Below are 24,168 nucleotides of genomic sequence, written 5' to 3'. Positions count from 1 at the left end.
TCTAGGCACTAGTAATACCCATAAAAGTCCATAAAGTACCAATTTCCATCCATTACAACCAAATAAAAATGTATTAAACGTGATATGTTTGGCTTGGGAAATCAGTTTTTGTCTGCTGTAACTGACTTCCTGTTATAACTATGTCTGTTATGAGCAGAGTCCAGTGCAGCACATTTCTATTATGAACTACACAATACATCTGTTTGCCATGGTCTGGTAAAAGTGAAACAGCTGAAAATGGCTCAAGAGAATTAAGCACAAGAGCGTAGTTTAACTCATATTTTGTTTTTGCAAGTGTAGCATCTCTGTTTCCAGTAAGGTCAGAGGTCACCAAAGCTTTAATTTCACTATTTGCAATCAAGCCTGTACTCAGCTAACTTGTACTTGATTTCACGCAGGATGCATCAACAGTGGCAAAAATGGGCCCTTGTAATTAATCAGTATGTAATTTACTGGTATGTTTCAACAAGAGAGTGACAGATATTGCAACTGCATTTAATATCTTTGGGGACCATACTGTATTAAGTTTATGAATGGTTTATGTATCACTTTAGGCCAGGGATTGCATGCAACCCTGGGGACAGGGAAAGGTTACCACAGCTCCTCCAGGAACCAAAAAAAGTGGAAGGTGATTAAGGTGAATCAGATTGTCAGCATCTTGAGAGAGGTACCACACCTGAGGAGACTTGCATCTTCTGGTTCAAACTGGGTTTTCTGAGACCAACAGATAAAGGCTTTTGGTATAAAGAGGCTGAGTTTAAAAGGAGATGGGGCCTTCTTTTGATTCAGGGAACAGACAGGACCTTCTGTCCCATGAGGGATCCTGACACTTACGGAAGGGTTGGACTTACCAGGATCCCATAAGACTGATGGCTGACCACTGGTAAGCTTTGGGCATCCATATAGGAAACGGTGATAGGTTTCGGTATATTTTTTCTGTAATGTTTTTAACCTAAGAATAAATGTATTTTGCTATGTGAAGGCTTATTGGTAACTGGTGCATACTGTCATAGCCGCTGGAGAGAGGATAACACATGTGCCGGGCCACAGTCAGACCTCCTGGGGAAATCACAGTGGAGTGCAGAGTCTGGTGGGAGAGAGAGATGCGGTTCTCCACCCAAGAGAAGTGATTGCAGGGAGTCTGAAACCTTAAGTGGATACCCTTAATGAGGACCAGGAGGGGTCAAAAATTCAGTTAATCCTGAAACTGGGACAAGATAGTAAATCACTGGTCCCATTTTTGACTATGAAGAAAAGGCCTTGGTAATATCACTTTCAGTTTGTCATGTTGACAGTAACCACCCAGGAACCATTTTAGTGCAACAGTTTTCAGGCAGCTCGTGTACCATGACAGTCACAACTATGTTTTATATTACTTATGAGCATGTAAAGTAGCATGGTTTAAAAACTGTATAGTAGGGACACCAGCAATACTATTAGCTTTAAAACCATATTCATTTCCTTAACAAAGTGTAAAAGCGCTAAGGTCCACAGGGTGTTTGGTGTAGCCACAAGCTTTCTATAGCATTAATGTGAACATTAATAATTCACCTTTCCTCCTGCATGCAAAAGATTAATACACACACATGGAATTAAATGTGACCCTTCCCTGTGCTGAAAGAGCAGTATTGATGTTTTTCCTGTTTAGCTTATTCATTCAAAGGCTGTATGTTGGAAAAAAAAACCCTACCCTTTACTTAGTAGGAGCTGAAACAGAAGGGACAAGGAATAGGACTTTAATCTAGGTTTCCAGGACTACTGAATTAGACTGAGGGTTTCTTCATTCCCAGGAATAACCTGATTTTGTTGGAGACAAACTATCATTTTAGGTATTTGGATACTATGGTGACTAGTGCCATTAGAAATTGCCTATTCAGAAACAAGCATAAAAAGCTAAAGTTTGCTTTAGTTACACTAGGTAAGAGCAGAGTAACTCCAAAGTCTGAAATGGAGTTACTCTGGGTTGACGTGGTGCAGCTGGAAGCAAAATATAGCCTTATATGAATTTCTAGAATATCCACAACCAGGCTCATCAACCATATCATACCTAAATGGAAAGAAATTGAAGTCTGACTAGTGTTCTATTATCACATTCTGCTGTGTGTGGCGAAGTCTACTAACCAAGAGTGAACACAGCTGGCAACTTGCAAGGTTTCATATTTCTTGTCTTCTTTGTAGCTTGTTTATACTTTATTGTTTATATCCTTAAGATATTTCTGAAAATGAGATGCTGCCTCTCAGTGGGTCTTTACACCCAACCGATAAAGGAAATTCAACCATCCCTAGCAAGCTCATATTTAGAAGAAGTTCCAACAAGAGCTGCTTTCACGGAGGGAGTTTGTCAGCACGTAATTATTCAGCCACAGTACACACTGCAAGCAAACCCAGCCTTACTCATTTCTCTTAGAGAACTAATTAAGGTGGAGAACTTGCTTTGTTAGTATGGTTGAAGGACAGTTTTGCATTGTTCATGCTAAACAGGATCTGAGCAGTAGACAGACCTGTTTCACCTACAGACAGGGGCAGAGGGTTTAATAAAGCAGTTTCTTAGTAACTGTCTCTCATGCTTTAGAAATGCAATGCATCAAATTTAGCATCATGCAGAATCTTCAGTGGGGCTATGGAATATTATTACAATTTTTTTTCTTAAAATGGAATGCTGCCAGGTCTCCTGGGAGGATTTTGTCAATTGCTACCATTCACCTGCCTTTGCCCCCTGAAATTGGTATTAAATATGAGGGGAAAGATGATAGCAGACTTAAGCCTATTATGATACTGCAGTGACGGAAACTTCAAAAAAACACCAAAGAACATTTATTTTAGGAGAAACAAACAAAACTTAACTTTAACACCAAATGACCCCATCACATTTCCAAATATTTTTTTTTCATTATATACACTTTACACAGACAGCTAATAACAAAACAGTCTCCAGGGTGGTAAATGGAATCTGGTTATGGAAGAGAAATAAATCTTAGCTTCGATTATATCCACAAAGTGCACATCTGCTGCATAACATCATGCATATAGAAACAGCACCTCCAACAGCATAGCACTTTAGTGGTGTGAAGATATTGCATGTGGAGGTCATCTGGCTACTATTACAAGTATTGGAGCCCAGTCTCTTCTGGCTTAGAATTGTGATTAGTACCTCCTGAGTTACCAAGTCTTTTATGTGCTTGGTGCTCTTATCCATTCCCGCGAGCTATATATGCAAAAGGTTCTGGAAAAATTATATCTGTCCTGCAGTGTTTGAGATACTAGATTTTATTTTTAAACCCTTTAAGATTTATTTCTGCTGGATTATCTTCTAGGGTCTCTTGGGAAATAAAATGTTCAGAGTACACATCCTATCTCAGGCGTACTGTGCTGTAACTCTGCATATATTTAAGATTCCCAGACTTTGGACTAAGTGGAGTCAAACAAAACGGAAAGTGTGGTCTATACGTTTCACAAGTACGCCAGAAGATTCACTAAGAGGTTCAAATCAACATGTTCAAAGTAAATTGTCCTTTTAATTTTCGCTCTTTTTGGCTAAAAAGCAAAGCAGATTAGTTGCTTGAATTATATTTTCTGCTTCATGTAATTCTGGAAATGTTGGGAAGGAAGTAGTTGAAAACAGATTTCTTGCTTTTTTTTATGGTGTTTAGGCTTCTCTTGGTTCTTTAGCCTGCTGCCTGCTTTCATTCACACAGCAAACAAACCTATTTCAGTGAGCAAAAATCTTTTTTTGCATTTTAAGTGTACAGTGCTACATTCAGGCTTACTATTTTCAGGTTCTGCTATTTAGATTATTTATTTTCATAATACTAAAGGAAGGTTCTCCTACAAAGCAGGAGACAATGCACTCATATTCTAATGGCAAGTAGCATGAAAGAGACTCTTTTTTTTTAGTCTGGGCACATGGTCATGCACTTGTCTATGCAGCTACAATACTGTACCTGAATGTAAATCACACCCATAACTTTGTGGTCAATTTCTCAGGTGCCCATTCCCATAGAATGGGTGTATCATTATGTACAGTATATTTAATAGTACACCCACTCTCTTGTGGAAGAGGAGTTAAGCCCCCACCGCTTCCCTGCATGTAAAGCAATTTACTCAAGAAGAATCAAATATGTGGAGTTTATTTCTTACATCCTACAGCCAGGGCCTCATTGCAATGTGAAGGTTCTTCAGAGAAGTCTTGCTGAAATAAAGGACTCTGTCATTTTTCCCTTTAGGTAGTAAGACTCAGTCTCAGCTGGAGTTCCAGCTTGAATCTGATGACTGAGGCCCTCTGCTGAGAACAGCCTTTGCTTTTTATCCAAGGGTCTCAAAGCACTTCACAAACATTGCTCACCTCTGTGAAATAGTAAAAATTATTAAACCCATTGTACAGATGGGCAAATCAAATAGAGAGGCTAAGTGGCTTGTCTAAGGGCACACAGGTAGACTATGGTCTATCCAGGACTAGAACGCCAGGAGTCCTGACATCTTGTCCCCTTTGCTCTCACTGATAGATAACAGTCCTTCACTGAGATCAGAAACCACCTTTGGAACAGATGAATGGTTTGGAAAAGAACTATAAACTCTAAGCATGACTCAGAATTCAATTAGCCCATTTAAAATTATGAAAGACACGGCTTCTATTTAGTCTACAGATAAACAAAGAAAAATGGTAGAAATGAAATTAGAAGTAGTAGTTTGGCAATATTTTACAAAGACAAATGGGTATGAAAGTGAAGAATAAGAATACCAAAGCTTACACCATGTTGCATTGTCCTCCAGATAGTCCTCTGGGAAGCAAGAGGAAAACAGATTCAGGGAACAGAAAAAAATAACATAGCAGGTTATACCAAGCAGCTAACCACAGAGAAGATAAAGTGTCATTATAAGCAGTCTTTTGTAAATGAGAATTCTTAGATAATACATTTCAGAAGAAACCAAATAGACCCAGCAGTGAAAGCTGAGTACACATGTTAAGTCTGACATCATAGGTGTATTTGATCAGTTTTAAGCTAAATACATGCCAACTTTACTTTTTGATATTTCATTTTCACATTTGCAGGTCTTACTTTGATTTGTTATTTATCAAATGCCATTAGGATGCAGCTATTATGAATTTGATATCATATAACACTCTTCCCAAAATGTCTATGTTCTGCCATTAAGTAATAACTGCCTCTGCTTTAATGCTTGGATGTATCAAAACAGGTTAAGTTAATGATAACGGGCCAAATTTGTATTGTTGCATTTTTAGGCCACTTAATGGGATCTGCTGGGTGCTAAGTACTCTGGAAAATCTGGTCACTTCATTTAGGTTTCTGAAGGGGAGCTGAGATGTCTTGAAAATCTGTCCCCAAATTGTGGATGCTGAAATTTGGCTTAAACTATATTACATTGTAGTATATGACTGAAATGCAACTGGAATAATTTGTTTTCGTATGAGAATATGCTGTCAAAGACTGATCCTTCTGATGATACCAGTTTTGTTTGTCACTTCACTTTTTAGAGTCTATGCAGCTCCACCTTTGGTCTTTGCTATGATGGTTTAATGTTCAATGATTTGACAGTATTTTAAGAATGAAATCTCAAAGACAGATTTCTTTCTAAAGCATTAATTTAATGTTGAATAGTCATGTGAAACACAAGAAAAAGCTACCATGAAAAACAAGGAGGTATTTTTTGCATTGCTTGCAAAAAAAATTCAAAGGAGGCTAGATTTTATGGTACACTGCCTATGAAAATAGTGAGCTACTTTGTTGTATATTTATATTAATTAAGTAATCAAAAGTGAGTGGCACACAGACTGGAAAACATCAAATCATACACATTATGAAAATTTTGTTCAGAACATCAGCCTTTTTGTAATACTATTTTAAAAAAATATATAGCATTTAAATCTTTCTGGGAAACTTCCACTACTTGGTTTGAGACTTTTCAAAGCATGGATAAAGGATCATAGTTCTGAAACAAAACCTTATGCCCCAATCCATTGAGAATCCTGTTCCAACTCCAGCTGAAGTCAGTGGCCATCTCTCACTTCAGTGGATGCTGGACTGGGCACAAAAGGAGCTAACACTAAGGATACTGTTGTTTAGATCTGTATTTGATACAGATTTTAATAGCTACAAGGACAATAACAGTTTCCAATTTAAATGTCACCAGGAAGAAGACTATTTAGCTGTAACACTTTGTTAAGTGAGACTATCAATGATAAAGTTGCTCTCCTTTCAAAAACTTGGGGAAATCTAATTTGGTCAAGTCAAATGGGACCAAATTCCCCATTGAAAGTCAATGAAGTCACACAGAGTATAAAGCATTGTCTACATTGAAAGTTTGCCTTAGTAACAGTCATAGATGGCCAACTACAGATGAATCTGCTCCATTGCTATTTTATTTATTGTGTATCATAGTTTAAATGGTTTTACCTTGTAAAAGATATCAGTGGTTCCAGCAGTATTCTCACTCTATGTATGGGGAATGCCTGATCTCTTTTAAAGTGGTAACAATGCTTTAGCTCAGGGGTGGCCAAACTATGGCCTACGGGCTGGATCCAGCCCATCAGGACTTTGGATCCAGCCTGTAGAATTGCCAGCCCTGCGCCGCTCCCAGAAGCGGCCAGCACCGTGGCCCCAGGGGCAGACAGAGGGCTCCACGTGCTGTCCTTGCCTGAAGGCACTTCCCCCTGCAGCTCCCATGGGCCAGGAACGGGGAACCGTGACCAATGGGAGCTTCGGGGGAGATACCAGCAGGTGAGGGCAGCATGCGGAGCCCTATTGCCCCCCCACCAAGGGCCGCAGGGACGTGGTGCCAGCTGCTTCCAGGAGCAGTGCAGGGCCAGGGCAGGCAGGGAGCCTGCCTTAGCCCCGCTGCACACTGCTGCCACCCCGAAGCGGTGCTGGGCTGGAGCCTGCATGCTGAACCCCTTCTGCACCCCAATCCCCTGCCCTGAGCCCCCTGCCACACCTCTCCTGAACCCTATCCCCCTGCCCTGAGCCCCTGCCACATTCCACACCGCTCCTGCACCCCAACCCCTGCCCTGAGCCCCCTCCTGCACCCCAACCCCCTGCCCCAGCTCCTGCATGGCCCTGCATGCAATTTCCCCACCCAGATGTGGCCCTTGGGCCAAAAAGTTTGCCCACCCCTGCTTTAGCTGCTCCTGGTATATAGAAGTAGTTCAAGATGAACTATTACTACCAACTTTCCTTTTTAACCCCTCTCCTCCCACTGCCCCCTTTATATCCTGTGACTTAATTCCATGAGCACTCCACACTCCCCCTGGCTTCCATGAGCTTTCAGTTGGCTGTAGCCCCAGTGCTGTATGTGCATCCATGCAGAAGGAGCCTTGCACTTGCATGGAGCAGGGGGAAGAATTGGAGCCTGCGAATACAGACTTTGAGTAATGACAGCACTGGAGCTGGAAGGTGTAATTTCCAGCTCAAGCAGATATACCCCAAATAGTTAGCATGATAAAAACAGAGTGTGGCTGTAGCAGCAAGAGGGCTAGTTGTTCTGAGAACCTGTCAGAGACCCTAGGGGTATAGTCACAGTGGTTAGCCCCTTGGGCCATTCCACTTTTTGAGCCCTAGCTTGATGAGAGCTAATGTGAGTATGTCTACTCAAGCTGGGAATTATACCTTCCTGCTCCAGTGTAGACATACCCTTAAGGGGGAAATCCTGCCCCACTGAAGCCAATTAGAGTTTTGCCATTCACTCTAATTGGGGCCAGAATTTCACCCTATGGCTAAATCTTAGTTTAAAGTGTTACATTGTAATATGCTTCCTTCATGTTTGTAAACCAATAATCTGAATCCATCATGGAGACAAACATAGATTTTACCTTTTTGTTTTAGGGGGAAACAAGCTACACTGTTGCCAGAATTACTGGGTGCCACAGCTGTTGCTTAAAGTTAGTACAACTATAATACAAGCCCATGTCCTGATTTGAAATATCCTATGTATTCTTTTCACTTAATTAAAATGAAGGGGTAAGATACATTATAATATAGACTATGGGAAAGACTTGGCAGCCTGGAGTGCTAATTTATAAGAGGAGCTCGTCTTCTTCTTAGCATATGCACAACGTGCCTCAAGTGGCAGGTGACCAGGATTCATCACCCGAATTTGGTCCACTAGTTGGATCATTAGCTTCCACGGCTTGGGCCAGATACTGACGGCAAGTGTGACCTGAATGCTGATCCGAAATGATTGTATAAAATAGAGACCTGGATCTTGTTTTGAATTAGAAGCATATAAAATTTCTCCTTAAATATTGAAACTCACCCGTGTATCAGGAACCAGCTCAAACCAATTTAAAGTTACGATTCTAATTTTATGATATTAAGTAAAAAGTATGGAAGAAGTCATGCCAAGGCATGCTTTCTAATATTCAGAAAGAAGTACAATAAGCGGTGTTTACATAAAGCAAACAGCTTTGGTTTAGGTGCTCCATGTCCTTAATGCTTTTATCCATTAACTTTACACCATAACTGCAAAATAATATTAACACCATTAATAATTACACATCTTTAAATCCACTTTAGAGGTGTACAAACAGCAGGAATATTGTTGTCTGAGATATGAATCCACTGACTTGAAATAACTAAAATAACTTTATATTAAGATGATTGTTTTTAAAATTACTGAATAAATAAGGCAAGATTAGTGATCACTTACATGCTAGCTTATCAAAAGCCTATTTTTTAAGAGTGGGTTGTAAAAAACAAAACAAAACTGACTGTAACTTTACGAACAGCCATATTAAATGAAGCACTGGACCTGATGAATGAGAAATGCACATTATAAGTGCATATATTGAAGAACTGGTGGCTGAATCCTTAACTTAATACTTAAATGGAAATTTGATGTAGGCAATTTTTTTCAAAGGAAATATATTAATAAATATTTTCCTTGAATTGTCTATCTAATTCATGACCAGGAGGAAAGAGTTTATCACCTTCCAATCTTTCCAAAATATCAAATCTGAGTCATACTGGTCTCCAAAAAGATGTAATTTCCTTACTGTTTTCAATGTAAAAAGTCATTTGTTTACTACAAAGTCGCACAGCATATATGATAATTACAGTACATACAGTAATTATGAAAATATTAAACATCTCCTGTGAAGGAATATTCTCAAAGCAAAATTCCCTCCATCTCTGCTAGCCTAATGAGAGAAGATAGCAAATGTTATTACTTACCAGTCTATCCAAACTCGTGCCAGCAGCTGTTGTTGGTCTCTCCTCAGGATGGTATGGCCTAAAGCGGGTATTGAAGTTCTCAGGAACGGAGCGGGAAGACCTTAAAGCAGGTGCTGGTTTAGGCTGGCCACATCCTTGAAAGACCTATAAGAAGCATTTTAGGTTACATCAAACTTTCCTTTAAAAAGGAAGAGGGATACTTTACAAGTGCAATATCCCATTCATAGGTTTGTAACTTAGCATTGATATCCTGGTAATAATGAATTAACTACCAGCCCTAAATCAAAACTTGGATGGACATCATTACTAAGATCTATTCAAGAGATTTGCACTAATGTACAGGGCCTTTTTCATCTAGGTCACATTTTGAGTTTAGCCCATTTTGGTAGTTATTGAAACGGGCTAACATCTGAATGATGTTTGGGTTGTTATCCCTCCAGAAAGAGAAACAAACAAACAAAATCTTTTGTGGTTGGATGCAGCTGCAGTTGGTTTCAAATTAAGTTAAGACCTGTTAGGTATCCACAAACCCACTGCTCCCCCCCAACCACAATTGGCACTACTTGGTAATCTTGTTGGCAGTCTCAGAAGACAGGTCAAGGGCTCAATGGCCTTATAACTTAACTAGCCTCTCATCCCCCTAAAAGATGGTCTCTGCACATCAGAGCTGAGGTACACTGATTAGGCAATCATGAGGAGTATGTTCTGCCATTGTTCTTGTTCGCTGGATAAAGATATGCCTCAGGGATGTCAGTCTGGCAGTTTTCAGAAGCATCAGTTTGAGTTAATTATAAAGTCTGAATAAAAAGAAAAATATTTGGAAAATAAGCAGTGCTGTTTTTACTGCACATATTGAAGGAGAGCACTAGGGATGCTACTTAATATCTATTATATATCTATAGATGAAGAAAGCTGGATTTTAACTTCACCAGCCTTCACACAAACTAGGGTGGCCAGGTGCCCAGTTTTCTATCAGAAAGTCCGGTCATAAAGGGGACCTCATAGTGAAGACCCAAAGTCTGGTTACTGTGGGCAGGGTAGGTGAGGAGGCATTGGTCACCACCAGTGCCAGTCCTTACTCAGCTGGGGCCACCTCCTACCTGCATTGGGCAGCTGCAGCTTCCAGCCCTGGCTCTGCAGGTGAGTCCCTCTTGACCCGGACTGAGTGGGGAGGAGAGGGGAAGAACACCAAGCTATGGGAGAAGAGGAGCGAATGGGGGGCAGGGCCTCAGTGGGAAAAGGCAGTGGGGCCTCGGGGGAAGAGGCAAGGCCTTGTGGGGGAAGTTCCAGCACTCCTGCTGGAGTGTCTGGTTTTTAAAAATTACAAAGTTGGCAACTCTAACACAAACAGACGTTCAACTTTTAAAAAAAAATGAGTCATATGGAGGTTTTGCTATAAGATTTTCTGTTGCTGCTTTGAAACTGAAGGCCAGAATTATCCACACAAGAGCAGTCAGTGGTCATTCTTAACTTATTAGGCCTCCATTCAGCAAAGCACTTAAACATATGCCTAACTTTTAGCACATGAGCAATCCTGTCCTTATTCAGGGAAACACTTAAGCAAGGTGCTTTGCTGAACCAGGATGGAATTATTCATACACTTGGTTATATACTTGCTTAAGTGTTTTGCTGAATTGGAGTCTTACTTAGTACTCTTACCATAGTACTCTAGTGTACACAGTGCTATACAATAGGGTTAAAATAAGTAAGGAAGTTTCTGGCATACAAGGTACAGTTATAAAGACAACGTTGATAGGTAGGGCCCCAGGTATTCATCAAACCAAACTGAGCTGGTCAAAAATTTTCTGACAACGTTTTTTTCACTGGAAAATATGGCTGCACTAAAACTGATATTTCGACAGCAAAAGTCAATTTCACCAATATTTTATGATTTTTCTCATGACATTTTTAAAAAAAGTTTCATTTTGAATTGATATTTTAACTTAACATTTCATTCTAATGTCATTTACAATCAAATTGACCTTTCCAAACAATTATTTTTGTTTGTTTTAGATGGACATGTAGAAACAAAGCGTTTCAGTATGAATTGGCATTGTGTTTTGAGATTTCGTGTCAAAATGGTTTGTTTTGGTCAAAAATTTTGAATAATTTTTTTAAAAAAATTTTATTCTGTGAAAATGTTTGATATTTCATCTTTTTGTCTCAATTAAGGATGAAAACAAATGTTGAAATATCAGAATTCCCTGTGGATGAACATTCTGTTTTTCAACCATCTCTAATACCAAACACAAACAATTTGCCTAAACTCTAGTTTGCCTGAACTGCTAGTAATCCCATTTGTCTTCAAGTAATCTACTATGGTATTTTTTCTTTCTATTTATATTTCATTTTTTCTATCACATATTGGAGAATTGGTACAGATTTTGATGCATTTGCTGAAATATACAAGTTTTTTCGTCCATTGTGTATGTTTTTGTCATCAAATTTGCATGCAACCAGACAACAGCAGAATTCTATAGTACTTTATAGATTTGGAGAGGAGAAATCATCTGCTCCTTTGAAAGTTATCTCACAATAATACAATGAAGATGCAATCCGCAGTTTGTTAACTACACAAAAGGGACATTTTCTAACCTGGACGCAGGTGGTAAGGGACAGGACAGGAAGTGAAAAGATGAGGCTTGGGATTTCAAAATGTAGACTAAGGAGGAGTACATGAAATATTTCCTGAACAAAAAACCATTAGATATGTGAAAGAATGAACCTTATAGATTTCTGGACAGCATCCAGCCTGCTGGTTTTATCATGTGAATTGATGGCTTGATGGTTAGCATTTCAACGTTGGGATTTGAATGAATCAGTTTAGGCATCTGAGGTCTGCAAGGTAACCTTCTGCTTTCTTTTGAAAAAAACTGTGTGTGTGTGTGTGTGTATATATAGCGAGAGAGAGAGGTTTGGAGAAGAGGAAGTGTAGTTTTGATAATACTGGGAACCCATTTTATTCTCCTGTTTTGGTAATGGTGGACCAAGCTAGGAGAAATGTCCAAGCTGCCTGTGATAGTGTTACGTATTTGTCCTTGCCAGACAGCCTAGAACTCTTGTTGACATCTGCCAATTTAATTCCTACTTTCTTCAAACAAAGAGATGGTGGTGTGCAATGACCTCACCAGTCAGCTATTACATTTTAACTCTGCATACAATGCCCAGCCTCTCCCACTCTCTCAACAAATCCGTAGCACAAAGGGTGATTTGAGTTTGGTTTATACCAAATGATCCATCCTTAATCGAAATTTCCAGCATATCATTCTTTGCCAGAAAAGGACAACAACAAAGTTTACAAAACATACAATAAAAATAAACTACCAACATTCCCAATAGCAGTAACATATGATGAAGACATTCAAATCCTACATTTCACCGACAGAGTTCCTAGGGAAATAGGGGATACAAAATGAAAATACTGTCAGAGAACCCTTAAGTATCAATCCCAGATTTTAGCTGAAAAAGAGAGAATTAGAACAAATATGAACTTGCTGACATATACTGAAGGAATAAATATATGGATTAGTTAATTAAGAAACAGATAATTAGCATATAAGTCATAAAGGAATACAAGTAAAGAAATCAAAGTTGTGTAGGAAACAGGAGGAATGAAATGTAAGACATTTAGACCTGATTCAGAGAAGTACTCAGACATGCGTAACTTTAAGCACATGAGTAGTCCCATTGATTTAGGGAACAATCCAATTCCCACTAACGTCAACGAGCCATTAGAGAATGTAGAGAAAAAACATCCAAAACATTAGCTAAGACAGAATCCCTACAGCATCTAACAGATGAGAGGATAAAGTGAAAAAATGAACAGAAGACTGTGCAGAAGGAGAACACCAAGAATGGTACTGAATATCTATCGTATATATGCAGGTGTAAGAAACTGGATGGATACTTCAATACCCTATCTAACACTCAAAGAGAAAGGAAGGATAAATGATGAATATTAAAAAATGAGACGTATTGAGGTTTCATGTGTTTTTGTTACTGCTGCTTTGGTATTGATGGCCACCATTATTCACACAGAAGCATACATTTTTATTTATTTATATAGCACTATATAATAGGTGAACTGTGCCAAAAATATGATCCTTGTCCCAAAGAGATTCCAATATAAAATAACAGTAGGCACAATACAGAACAGTGCCTTGCTCAACAAACACAAATTGGTGAGATTATATTCTAATGGGAAAACCTTATGAAACAGGCAGGCTTTCAGAAAATATTTGAATCAGGAGAGGGATGGAATTTAGATTAAAATAACTATGAGGCTGTGTTAGGTATATAGGATGGAGTTATCAAGATGTCTTTCAGAGAGATTGCCCCAGGTGTACACCATGCCAAATTCAAAGCATCACATTCTCAGTTGGTAAGCTGGGATGGCTCTGTTGATTTGAAGACAGCTGTACCAGTTTACACCAGTAGATAAACTGACTTGTTAAATAACAGCCAGATTTCTCAGTAGCAATGACTGCATTTCAGTGGTGGGTGAAATGAAGCCTCTGTGTGTATGCATGATATTATATGTATATTACAGTATAATTTTCACAAGAGAGAATGCTACATTTAGAGGCTAGTGGTATGCTGACTGAGTGCCCTAATCAATCCATCTTGAGAGAGGGGTCAGTCTAATGTATAGTCCAGAATTGTCTGAAAAAAATGTAATACTGGAAAAATAGCATGCTGCCCAAGGAGTGTGTTAAATCTCTAGTGTCAATATCCATTAATTTATCTAATATTTTCCAGCAGAAAGTGGTATTTGATAAGTTCTCCTCCTAGAGTTTGAGAATAACTGACAAATGTAAATGTCTTCCTAGATTAGCTCTGAAATTGTCTTTTATGCAGCCAAATTATATCTATATTTAATTTTCACCTAAGTTATATCCAGGGAGGGCAGTAGGTATAAATGGAAAAATTTACACTAGAGAAAACTGATTCAAAGTCTATTAATACATTATATTCATGTATATCAATGGATCAGAAGGTGGCATACATAGGTATATTATGCAACACACTTATTTTTATAAGCAAAAGATGACAGTTATAATCCAGTTGTGTGTGTGGGGGGGGTGGGGGATGGATCAGCATTCACGTCGCACTCCCCATCTATACCTGCCCTGACCCAGGGAAGCTAATGATCCAACCAGTGGACCAAATTTGCTGATGAATCGTGGTTACATGCCACCTGAAGCATGTTGCGTATATGCTAAGAAGAAGATCCAGTTGTGAATGCTGTCATATTCTTGAAGGGAAATTTGTAAATGATATGCAATGCATTTCAGTCCCCTGGTTGCCTACAACTGATTTTGAAGAATGATTTTCCTTTTCTCTGGAGTCATTGACATTAATGACACAGGCATGAGGCATGCCATTAATGTTCAGGGTAGGTGGGAACTGAAGAATTTCAAGAGGAGATCATACCACTGAACCAAAACAATCTAAGGCCCCAAGCTCTTATTATGGTGAATACTTTATGGAGGTCTGACTTATTGGAGAGCCATGATCTAAAGGCCTGGATTAAATCTATAAAGGTGAGGGAGCCGTAATCAATAAAACTCCCTCAAGCAAGAGGATTTCCCTATCAGCTATAAAAGTACAGTAAGGTTAATTTCACTGTTATAAATGGTTTCCACAGCTCAAGATTTTAGGAAGGGTATGACCAGACTTCCCCACAAGAAATGAAAGCTTTACAGTGCAAATGGAATATTCTCATGATTTACCAACCATTATAGCAATTCAAATATTTTCCAGTGAAAGGATAAAAGTCTGTATTATTGCAATTGAGAAGGAAGCTGAGTTCACGCCAAGGAGTGGTGATGTCATTGATCTAGGCAGGAAGGCCTTTTTCCCGGCCAATTAAAAAATACATTGCTTGCTCTGGAGAGCAAGCAATCAAAATGAAAATTAAATTGGTTGGAACATACAGACTGGGTGAGTTTTCAATGAAAACTTTTCTTTTAAGGAAAAGTTTTGCTTCTTTCTTGGTTTAAGGGTGGAGTATGCTACAAAGCCAGGCTATAAATCTCACAGCATATGAGAGAGTGTGGTTTGATCCTCAGTGTGTCTGGTGAGCTCTAAGACCACCACTGCAGGAACAGGGCCCCATCATGCAAGGTGTAGAGCACTGTTAAAATCCTAACAACTTCACTGAGAGTTGAAATGCTCAGCACCTTGCAGGACTGGGTCAATAAATAGCAGGTTTGGGGGATTTTTAAAACAAACAATAATCTCAAACCTTCTCCCTCCCCCAACTTCCTAGTTACAGTAGTTTCTGTCTGGGAAATGAAAAAGCACGGAATCAGCTAGCAGTCTTGGCTGAGCAGACATGAATACCCAAGTGTGTTAGATCAATGAGAACTAGCCAGTCTTTTGATGCAGAGAAGATGGCAAGACTATTGTCTTCAGATACTTTACCAAGGAGTACCACTAAAGATAAATCACAGAAAAGTCTTCTCTTGTTCACTAACAGCTCAACAATACTTACTACCGAATTCAAAGGACCTTGATAATAATGGGTTCAGAGGAGCTACTGGTGGATGCATAGATACACGCACTCAAGATGGAAAGGAGTAAACTCTGTTTATTGCCAAGTCAGATTGTAGACAAAACTCTATCAAACTGAGGTCTGATAATCAGAGGCTGTAGAACATAATCCTGTTTTTCCTGAGTTGCCATTAAAAGGAGGTTAAATGGGGTGTTTAATTTATTCACCTCCAGCATGTCATGCATTAGTCTGACCTATACAGATGAAAGCATGTTTAGATGTTAATAAGGAAAGTCACAGACCAGGCACATGTGGAAGTTCCAGACCTCACTCCACAGACTGCCTCTTATAAAGCAACCACAGAAAGTTCCCAACAAATATGAAACATTATTCAACATTCTTCGTCTGTTGTAAACTTTTTAGCAGCCAATAATATGAAGCTAATTGAATGGTACTTTTTGCAATGCCATTCTTGCTTGAAAAAAATCTATAGAGTTTTTAAAAAGGTGAGATAGTTAGAGTGGGCCAGGTTCACTTGAAGACAAGAGACTATAATTTTGAGTAGCATGGTCAATCCTTCATAGACAGAGGATAGCAGACAGGGCTTGCTAATTTTTCTCTGGCTGCAATATTCAAGAGCAGATAATAAGTGACTTGCACAGTACCTTTGCTGACACCTGCATACTGTTCTCTTGCATGTTCATGATGGCTTCAGAAATCTTGACATCGATAGGATCCATGACTGATTCAATGTTGAATGGTCCCTCTAATCTCTCTGCTACCAAGAGCATAGCATCTGTTAAAACACAAAGGAGCCATTCCTTTAAAGAAAGGGTACCCAGAGAGCATAAAAAAGCTAATGTTATACCACTCAGCTTGCCCTGTCAGAGCTGGGAATATTCAAATGCTCATGGCCTCGTTCAGTATTCAGCAGATGTGTGTCAGAGGGACATAAGAAACTTTAATGTAATGGAAACTTTCTCTGCAGATGTAATCCCCTGATTATCATAACTACCTAACATCCACCACCACCAAAGTAACAGAGAATGTAAAAGTTATATTAATAACAGTTGCCATAGCGTTATCAATCTGAGGAGAAAACTTCTTCATATACAGACTGTATCTCAACATTCTGAAACAGATTTGTTCTCTAGACTACGTAATCTTATCCATCAGGAAAAGCAGGTGGATTGAAATGAACCCTTGGGTATATTTCTGGAGCTTGCACAAGATGATGAAAACTTTGATATGATATATCAGGATCTTATAATTAAAACAGCTGTTCTTTCTGACCCCAATGATCCATTTTTTTGCAGTAATAACAGAGGATAAATATTGGATTTCTGCCATAACAAATAGGCATAAACCAGGTTTTCCCCTCTATATATTTTCAAAATGCAGCTAAATATTGTCTGCAGAAAGATATATTGTTTGCAACTTCTGTGATTTACACAACCTATTATATCTAATTACATGGGAAGTCACCCTCAGTATAATTTTTTCTAGTGGGTTCTTTCATGAATAAAAATGCGTACCAGTAAATAAATTAATAACAATTAAAATGTTATAATACATAATACAAAAAGCTTAAATGAATATTTATGCATTCATAGCTACAGATGCACTGCATTTATATTGGTGCTAGCCACATAATAAACTGTAACTACGTCATGTAATAAATTGTACTGATCATACACCTTTGACCCTCTCATACATATGCTGCCTGCTGATCCACCACCCTGGACATATTTTAACATTCCAGACCTGTAAATAGCTTCAAACAGCATTCATTTATTGAAAACAAAAAAAACCTGCAAGAGAAAAATATCCTTCTTTCTCCCCCAAACCGTAGCATTTCCTCCAAAATTTATTCTCGACTAAGGTCCAGAAATGGCATTATTCAAGTCCTGCTGCCTATTTAAAGTCTAATCCCTTGCATTCCTTTAAGGCTGCCAGTGGGACACACAGCACTTGTTTCTAACCCTGTGTGGTACTGAGATATTAGATATGCAATTTACAGCACAGAAAATAGTACTTTGGGTAATATTGTTTTACTTTATTATTTACAATGGCTCTTTTCCTCTAACTCTTATACTCTTGGACACATAGTAAAAAGAGGTTCTGACTTTATTGACAGAGGAATAAAAAACCCCCAGTCCTAATATATATTTTAAAAAATCTGTTAAAAGATTTCTACAATACATTTTGCATACTATATTTAGTATATACAGAAAACATGATAGAGTGGTTTGCTGTAAAGGTTTTTATAAGCATGAATTTGTGATGATGTATAAATCATTTGTGAATAATATGGACAGACCAAACTCTTGCTGATAAAACCTTTATTACATAACAGCAACTGCTGAATGTGTGGGCATGCGCGCGTACACACACACACACACACACACACACACACACACACACACACACACAGAATCGGTTTGGTTTGTTTTTACACCCTCCTATGTATATTGTGACTCCCCATGATGCTGGTGGTGTACTGTGTACTTCTTTGTTTATTTGCTTTCCACATGGTACAGGACTTTATAAACAGCTGGCTTCTAGCTGCTTGACAAGTGGATCACAAAGTACAGCGTAGTTAACTAATGCTGTTATTGTGTGTTTGTTAGAAATGCCTGGAGCAAAAACATTACTAATAATTCACAATTCACATCACTTGTGCAAAGGCAGAGCAAATGGGCTGTGAGCAGTAATCCTGAGTATGTGCAGAGAACACAATACAACTGGTAAGCACGGGGCAGATAATAATTACAGCTCATGGCTTGCAGGCTGCCCCAAACAGGAGTTCGGTAACTGAATGATGCAGCTAGTGCAGCTGCAACTAGCAGCACCTACAGCCTAAGACCCCCACTGTATGGTCCTATGGAGATAGTTGCCACTGAGCAATGCTGAGGGCTCCTGAGCACCTCTTTAGAGTCTCTGTCCTCCGTTGCCCATTCTCAGATGTACCCTAGCACAATGGTTCTCAAACAGGAGTCTTCCAGGGGGTACATCAACTCATCTAGATATTTGCCTTGTTTTACAACAGGCTACATAAAAAGCATTAGCAAAGTCAGTACAAACTCAAATTTCATACAGACAATGACTTGTTTATATTGCTGTATATACTATACACTGAAATGTAAGTACAATATTTATATTCCAATTGATGTATTTTAAAATTATATGATACAAATGAGAAAGTAAGCAACTTTTCAGTAATAGTGTGCTGTGATTTTGTACTTTTATGTCTGATTTTGTAATCAAGTAGTTTTTAAGTGAGGTGAAACTTGGGGTACACAAGACAAATCTGATTCCTGAAAAAGGTACAGTAGTCTGGAAAGGTGGAAAGCCTCTGTCGTAGCAGATCACCGGTGATTCAGGCTGTGTACTGCCATTAGACAGGACTGCTCTACAAGTCAGGAACTGTTGTAGGAATTTACTTTGTTTTGTTATTTCACTCCCAGAACATTTACTTTTATGGGTGCTGTTATTAAAAGAAACAGGACAAAGCTGATTGCTATGTTCTTAAAATGATTTATTTGATTTAAGAATTCAGAAGCTTATATATGAATTCCAAGATAAGTTAGTGTTTAGACTGTGTACATTTCCAAGCTCAATAATGTATGGATTTATAATTTAAATAGACATGAGTCTGCATATCTTTCCTATGAACTGCAACAGCCCATCATATTTTTCAATTATCTTTACAATGAAAGTGACATTTTCCAGTTTATGTTAATTTCTTTCAGTGCAGACTTCCAGATAACTGGTAAATCATGGGCTGATTTTTCTTCCCTTGAAATAAAAGAGGCCAGATTGAGAACACTGATTTACGACATAATATAATATAATATAATATAATATAATATAATATAATATAATATAATATAATATAATAAATAAAAAGCTACCGCATATTACTGTTATTTAGTAATTGTATCACTTAGCTTAATAGAGAGATGGTTTACTGGCAACTTGATTACAATCTCTAAGTACCTACATGGGAAACAAATATTTAATAGCGGGCTCTTCAGTCTAGCAGACAAAGGTGTAACATGCTCCAATGGCTGGAAGCTGAAACAAATTGAGACAGGAAATAAGGCCTGAATTTTGAACAATTATTAACCATTGGAACAATTTATCAAGGGTCATGGTGGATCACCAACAATTTTAAAATCAAGATTGGAAGTTTTTCTAAAACATATGGTCTAGGAGTTATTTTGGGGAAATTCTATGGCAGGTGTTATACAGGAGGTCAATCTAAATGATCACAGTGGCACTTTCTGGCTTTGAACTCTATGAATTACAGAGCACCTATAAAGATGATGATGAGTTCCAATGCTTCCTGTACTCCAGCACTTGTGGAGAGGGCACTTGTGAAAAGAGGAGGTTGTGAAGGCTAGAACTATAACAGCGTTTAAAAGAGAACTGGATACATTCATGGAAGTTAAGTCCATTAATGGCTATTAGCCAGGATGGGTAAGGAATGGTGTCCCTAGCCTCTGTTTGTCAGAGGGTGGGGATAGATGGCAGGAGAGAGATCACTTGATCATTACCTGTTAGGTTCACTCCCTCTGGGGCACCTGGCATTGGCCACTGTTGGCCAACAGGATACTGGGCTGGATGGACCTTTGGTCTGACCCAGTACAGCTGTTCTTATGTTCTTCTGAAGGAGTTTTGCTTCCAAAATGCTTTGTTCCCTCTTCATTTAATGTTTCAACATTGCAATCTAAGGGGATGCAATTGTGGCTTGGGTAGACATACCCATGCTAGCAGTGCTAAAAATAGCAGAGTAGATGCGATGGCGTGGGCTTCAGTGCAATTGCACTAGCCTACCTAGCACCCTCGATGCCTACTCGCACTGCTGAAGCCCACGCTGCTGTATCTACACCATTTTTAGCAATGCTAGCATGGAGATGTCTACCCAAGCTCCAGCCACACCTCAGACTGCAGTGTAGACATACCCATACTGTATGGTTTGGATTATGGTTGGCTTGTGGGGATGGGACTAACTTTGTGGCATTCTTCCCTCACACCTTCACCTCTGCTTCTCTTCTATTGGTAAACTAACATGGGGTTCCCTACTGTAGCCTACTGTCCCCCTTCCACAATGGAAATTCTAGGAGCAGGAAGTGTGATGCATTCCCTGGAAGCACAATTTGTTCAAGGAGACAGGGGCTGGAGGGTGCTGAGAGTTTTGGGTAATGAGTTTTGATACTACTCTGTAAAATCCTGTAAAGTTAGTTCTGTCTCTTTGAGCCACCACTTTATCCTCATGTACTATTATGGATGATCCAAAGCCAGCTGAACAAAGCAGAAAGACTCCCACCATCCTAGGATCAGCCCCTGGAGCTAGCACTCTTTAGATCTGAATGCTGGGGGGTCAGAGGCAGAATGCTTTCAGTGCAGGGTTCTCAATCCTTTCATCTGTTTGTTCCACTGGTCCAACAGAACCTGTCTATTTAACCTCATAGCATAGAAGAAAGCCAATCTCTTTTCTGTAAAAGCAGCAAAGAATCCTGTGGCACCTTATAGACTAACAGACATTTTGGAGCATGAGCTTTCGTGGGTGAATATCCACTTCGTCGGATGCATGTCTTTGCTGCTTTTACAGATCCAGACTAACACGGCTACCCATCTGAATCTCTTTTCTGAGGCTTTTTGCTTGAGGTTTTTGGATTAGATTCAATTTATTTTGCTGTGAGGGTCTGCTTTTTTCAGTGCCACTGGTCAACAGGTTATGTACTAGTTTTAAGAAATGATATATTCGTCACTGTCATAAATATAAAGGGAAGGGTAACAATCTTCCTGTATACAGTACTATAAAATCCCTTTTGGCCAGAGGCATAAAATCCTTTTACCTGTAAAGGGTTAAGAAGCTCAGGTAACCTGGCTGGCACCTGACCAAAAGGACCAATAAGGGGACAAGATACTTTCAAATCTGGGAGGGGGAAAGGCTTTGTTTGTCTGTTCTCTGTCTGTCTGTTCTGGGTGCTTGCCGGAGACAGATCAAGAAAGCAAGCAATCCAACTCCATTAGAATTAGTAAGTATTAGCAAGGGAATGCGTTAGCTTACTTTTATTTTGGCTTGTGATTTTTCTCTGTGCTCAGAGGGAGGTGTATTCCTGGTTTTCTTTTTGTAACTTTAAAATTTTGCCCAGAGGGAAATCCTCTCTGGTTTGAATCTGATTGCCCTGTGAGATTATCTTCCATTCTAATTTTACAGAGGTGCTTCTTTTACCTTTTTAGTTTCTAATAAAGTTCTGTTTTTTTAAGAATCTGATTGGTTTTTTTTAGTGTCCTAAAAAAACCCAAGGTTGGTCTGTGCTCTTCTTGTTTATTCTCAAGCCTCCCCAGGAAAGGGGGTGTAGGGTTTGGGGGGATATTAGGGGGAAGTAGGAACTCCAAGTGGTCCTTTCCCTGAGTTTTGTCTCATCACTTGGTGATGTACCTAATCCAAGGTACAAGGGAGAATTTGTGCCTTGGGGAGTTTGTGGGGAGTTTCATGCGGGTCCCCACATCTGTACCCTAGAGTTCAGAGTGGGGAGGGAACCCTGCCACTTCTTCTGTGGAGAAAAGTGGTTCAGGACTATTTAGAAAAGCTGAAAAAGCACAAGTCCATGGGACTGGATGCGCTGGATCCAAGGGTGCTAAAAGAGTTAGCGGATGTGATTGCAGAGCCATTGGCCTTTATCTTTGAAAACTCATGGCAATCGGGGGAGGTCGCGGAAAAAGGCTAATGTAGTGCCCATCTTTAAAAAAGGGAAGAAGGAGGATCTAGGGAACTACAGGCTAGTCAGCCTCACCTCAGTCCCTGGAAAAATCATGGAGCAGGTCCTCAAGGAATCAATTCTGAAGCACTTAGAGGAGAGGAAAGTGATCAGGAACAGTCAGCCTGGATTCACCAAGGGCAAGTCATGCCTGACTAACCTAATTGCCTTCTATGATGAAATAACTGGCTCTGTGGATGAGGGAAAAGCAGTGGATGTGTTATTCCTTGACTTTAGCAAAGCTTTTGATATGGTCTCCCACAGTATTCTTGCTGGCAAGTTAAAGAACTATGGGCTGGATGAATGGACTATAAGGTGGATAGAAAGCTGGCTAGATTGTCGGGCTCAACGGGTAGTGATCAATGGCTCCATGTCTAGTTGGCAACTGGTATCAAGCAGAGTGCCCCAAGGGTGAGTCTTGGGGCCAGTTTTGTTCAATATCTTCATTAACGATCTGGAGGATGGTGTGGACTGCACCCTCAGCAAGTTTGCAGATGACACTAAACTAGGAGGAGTGGTAGATATGCTGGAGGGTACGGATAGGATACGGAGGGACCAAGACAAATTAGAGGATTGGGCCAAAAGAAATCTGATGAAGTTCAACAAGGACAAGTGCAGAGTCCTGCACTTAAGATGGAAGAATCCCATGTACTGCGACAGACTAGGGACCGAGTGGCTAGGCAGCAGTTCTGCAGAAAAGGACCTAGGGGTTACAGTGGATGAGAAGCTGGATATGAGTCAACAGTGTGCCCTTGTTGCCAAGAAGGATAATGGCATTTTGGCCTGTATAAGTAGGGGCATTGCCAGCAGATCAAGGGACGTGATCATTCCCCTCTATTCGACATTGGTGAGGCCTCATCTGGAGTACTGTGTCCAGTTTTGGGCCCCATGCTACAAGAAGGATGTGGAAAAAATGGAACGAGTCCAGCGAAGGGCAACAAAAATGATTAGGGGGCTGGAGCACATGACTTATGAGGAGAGGCTGAGGGAACTGGGATTGTTTAGTCTGCAGAAGAGAAGAATGAGGGAGGATTTGATAGCTGCTTTCAACTACCTGGAAGGGGGTTCCAAAGAGGATGGATCTAGACTGTTCTCAGTGGTACCAGATGACAGAACAAGGAATAATGGTCTCAAGTTGCAGTGGGGGAGGTTTAGGTTGGATATTAGGAAAAACTTTTTCACTAAGAGGGTGGTGAAGCACTGGAATGGGTTACCTAGGGAGGTGGTGGAATCTCCTTCCTTAGAGGTTTTTAAGGTCAGGCTTGATGAAGCCCTGGCTGGAATGATTTAGTTGGGGTTTGAGCAGGGGGTTGGACTAGATGACCTCCTGAGGTCCCTTCCAACCCTGATATTCTATGATTCTAGGGAAATAGCTTGGAAACTAATAAATAAGGCATCATTTAAAAACCTCCACAATAAATTGTGTGCCCTTTTCAGAAAATGAACCTCTAAGTTCTGTAAAATGGATTATTTATTGTCAGCTCATGCCAGTTAGCAGACATGAGAAAAGGATTTTCTTTTTGATTTTGAAGTCAGACATGCATCCCTTATGCTCTTCAGCCAAATGACTTGCAAAAGGAGGAATTGTCAATAACATTAAAGAGTTTACTGGTTTCCTACCCCATTCTGTAATAATAGCGAGTTTTCCATCAGTCCTTTGGATCTGTCTCTCACTCTCTCCTTTAGGTAGAGCAGTTCAAGAAATCACTTGAAT

General features: G+C 39.6%; 1 protein-coding gene across 10 annotated transcripts in view; it reads right to left on the bottom strand.

The window, feature by feature from the left end:
* The window catches only part of GPC6 (glypican 6), a 1,136,844-nt gene that overhangs the window by 75,500 nt on the left and 1,037,176 nt on the right, over positions 1–24,168 (bottom strand). For all 10 annotated transcript variants that reach the window (XM_039518904.1, XM_039518933.1, XM_039518930.1 and 7 more), the window contains 2 exons: positions 16,347–16,477; positions 9,186–9,329 (listed from right to left, as the gene is read on the bottom strand). In XM_039518904.1, coding sequence (XP_039374838.1) covers positions 9,186–9,329; positions 16,347–16,477 — 275 coding nt within the window. The remainder of the gene's footprint in view (positions 1–9,185; positions 9,330–16,346; positions 16,478–24,168) is intronic.

This window comes from Mauremys reevesii, linkage group 1 (genome assembly GCF_016161935.1).
Source record: "Mauremys reevesii isolate NIE-2019 linkage group 1, ASM1616193v1, whole genome shotgun sequence".
Taxonomy (NCBI): domain Eukaryota; kingdom Metazoa; phylum Chordata; order Testudines; family Geoemydidae; genus Mauremys; species Mauremys reevesii.
Note: the sequence above shows the minus strand (reverse complement) of the source record. Positions and strands in the feature narration are given on the sequence as shown.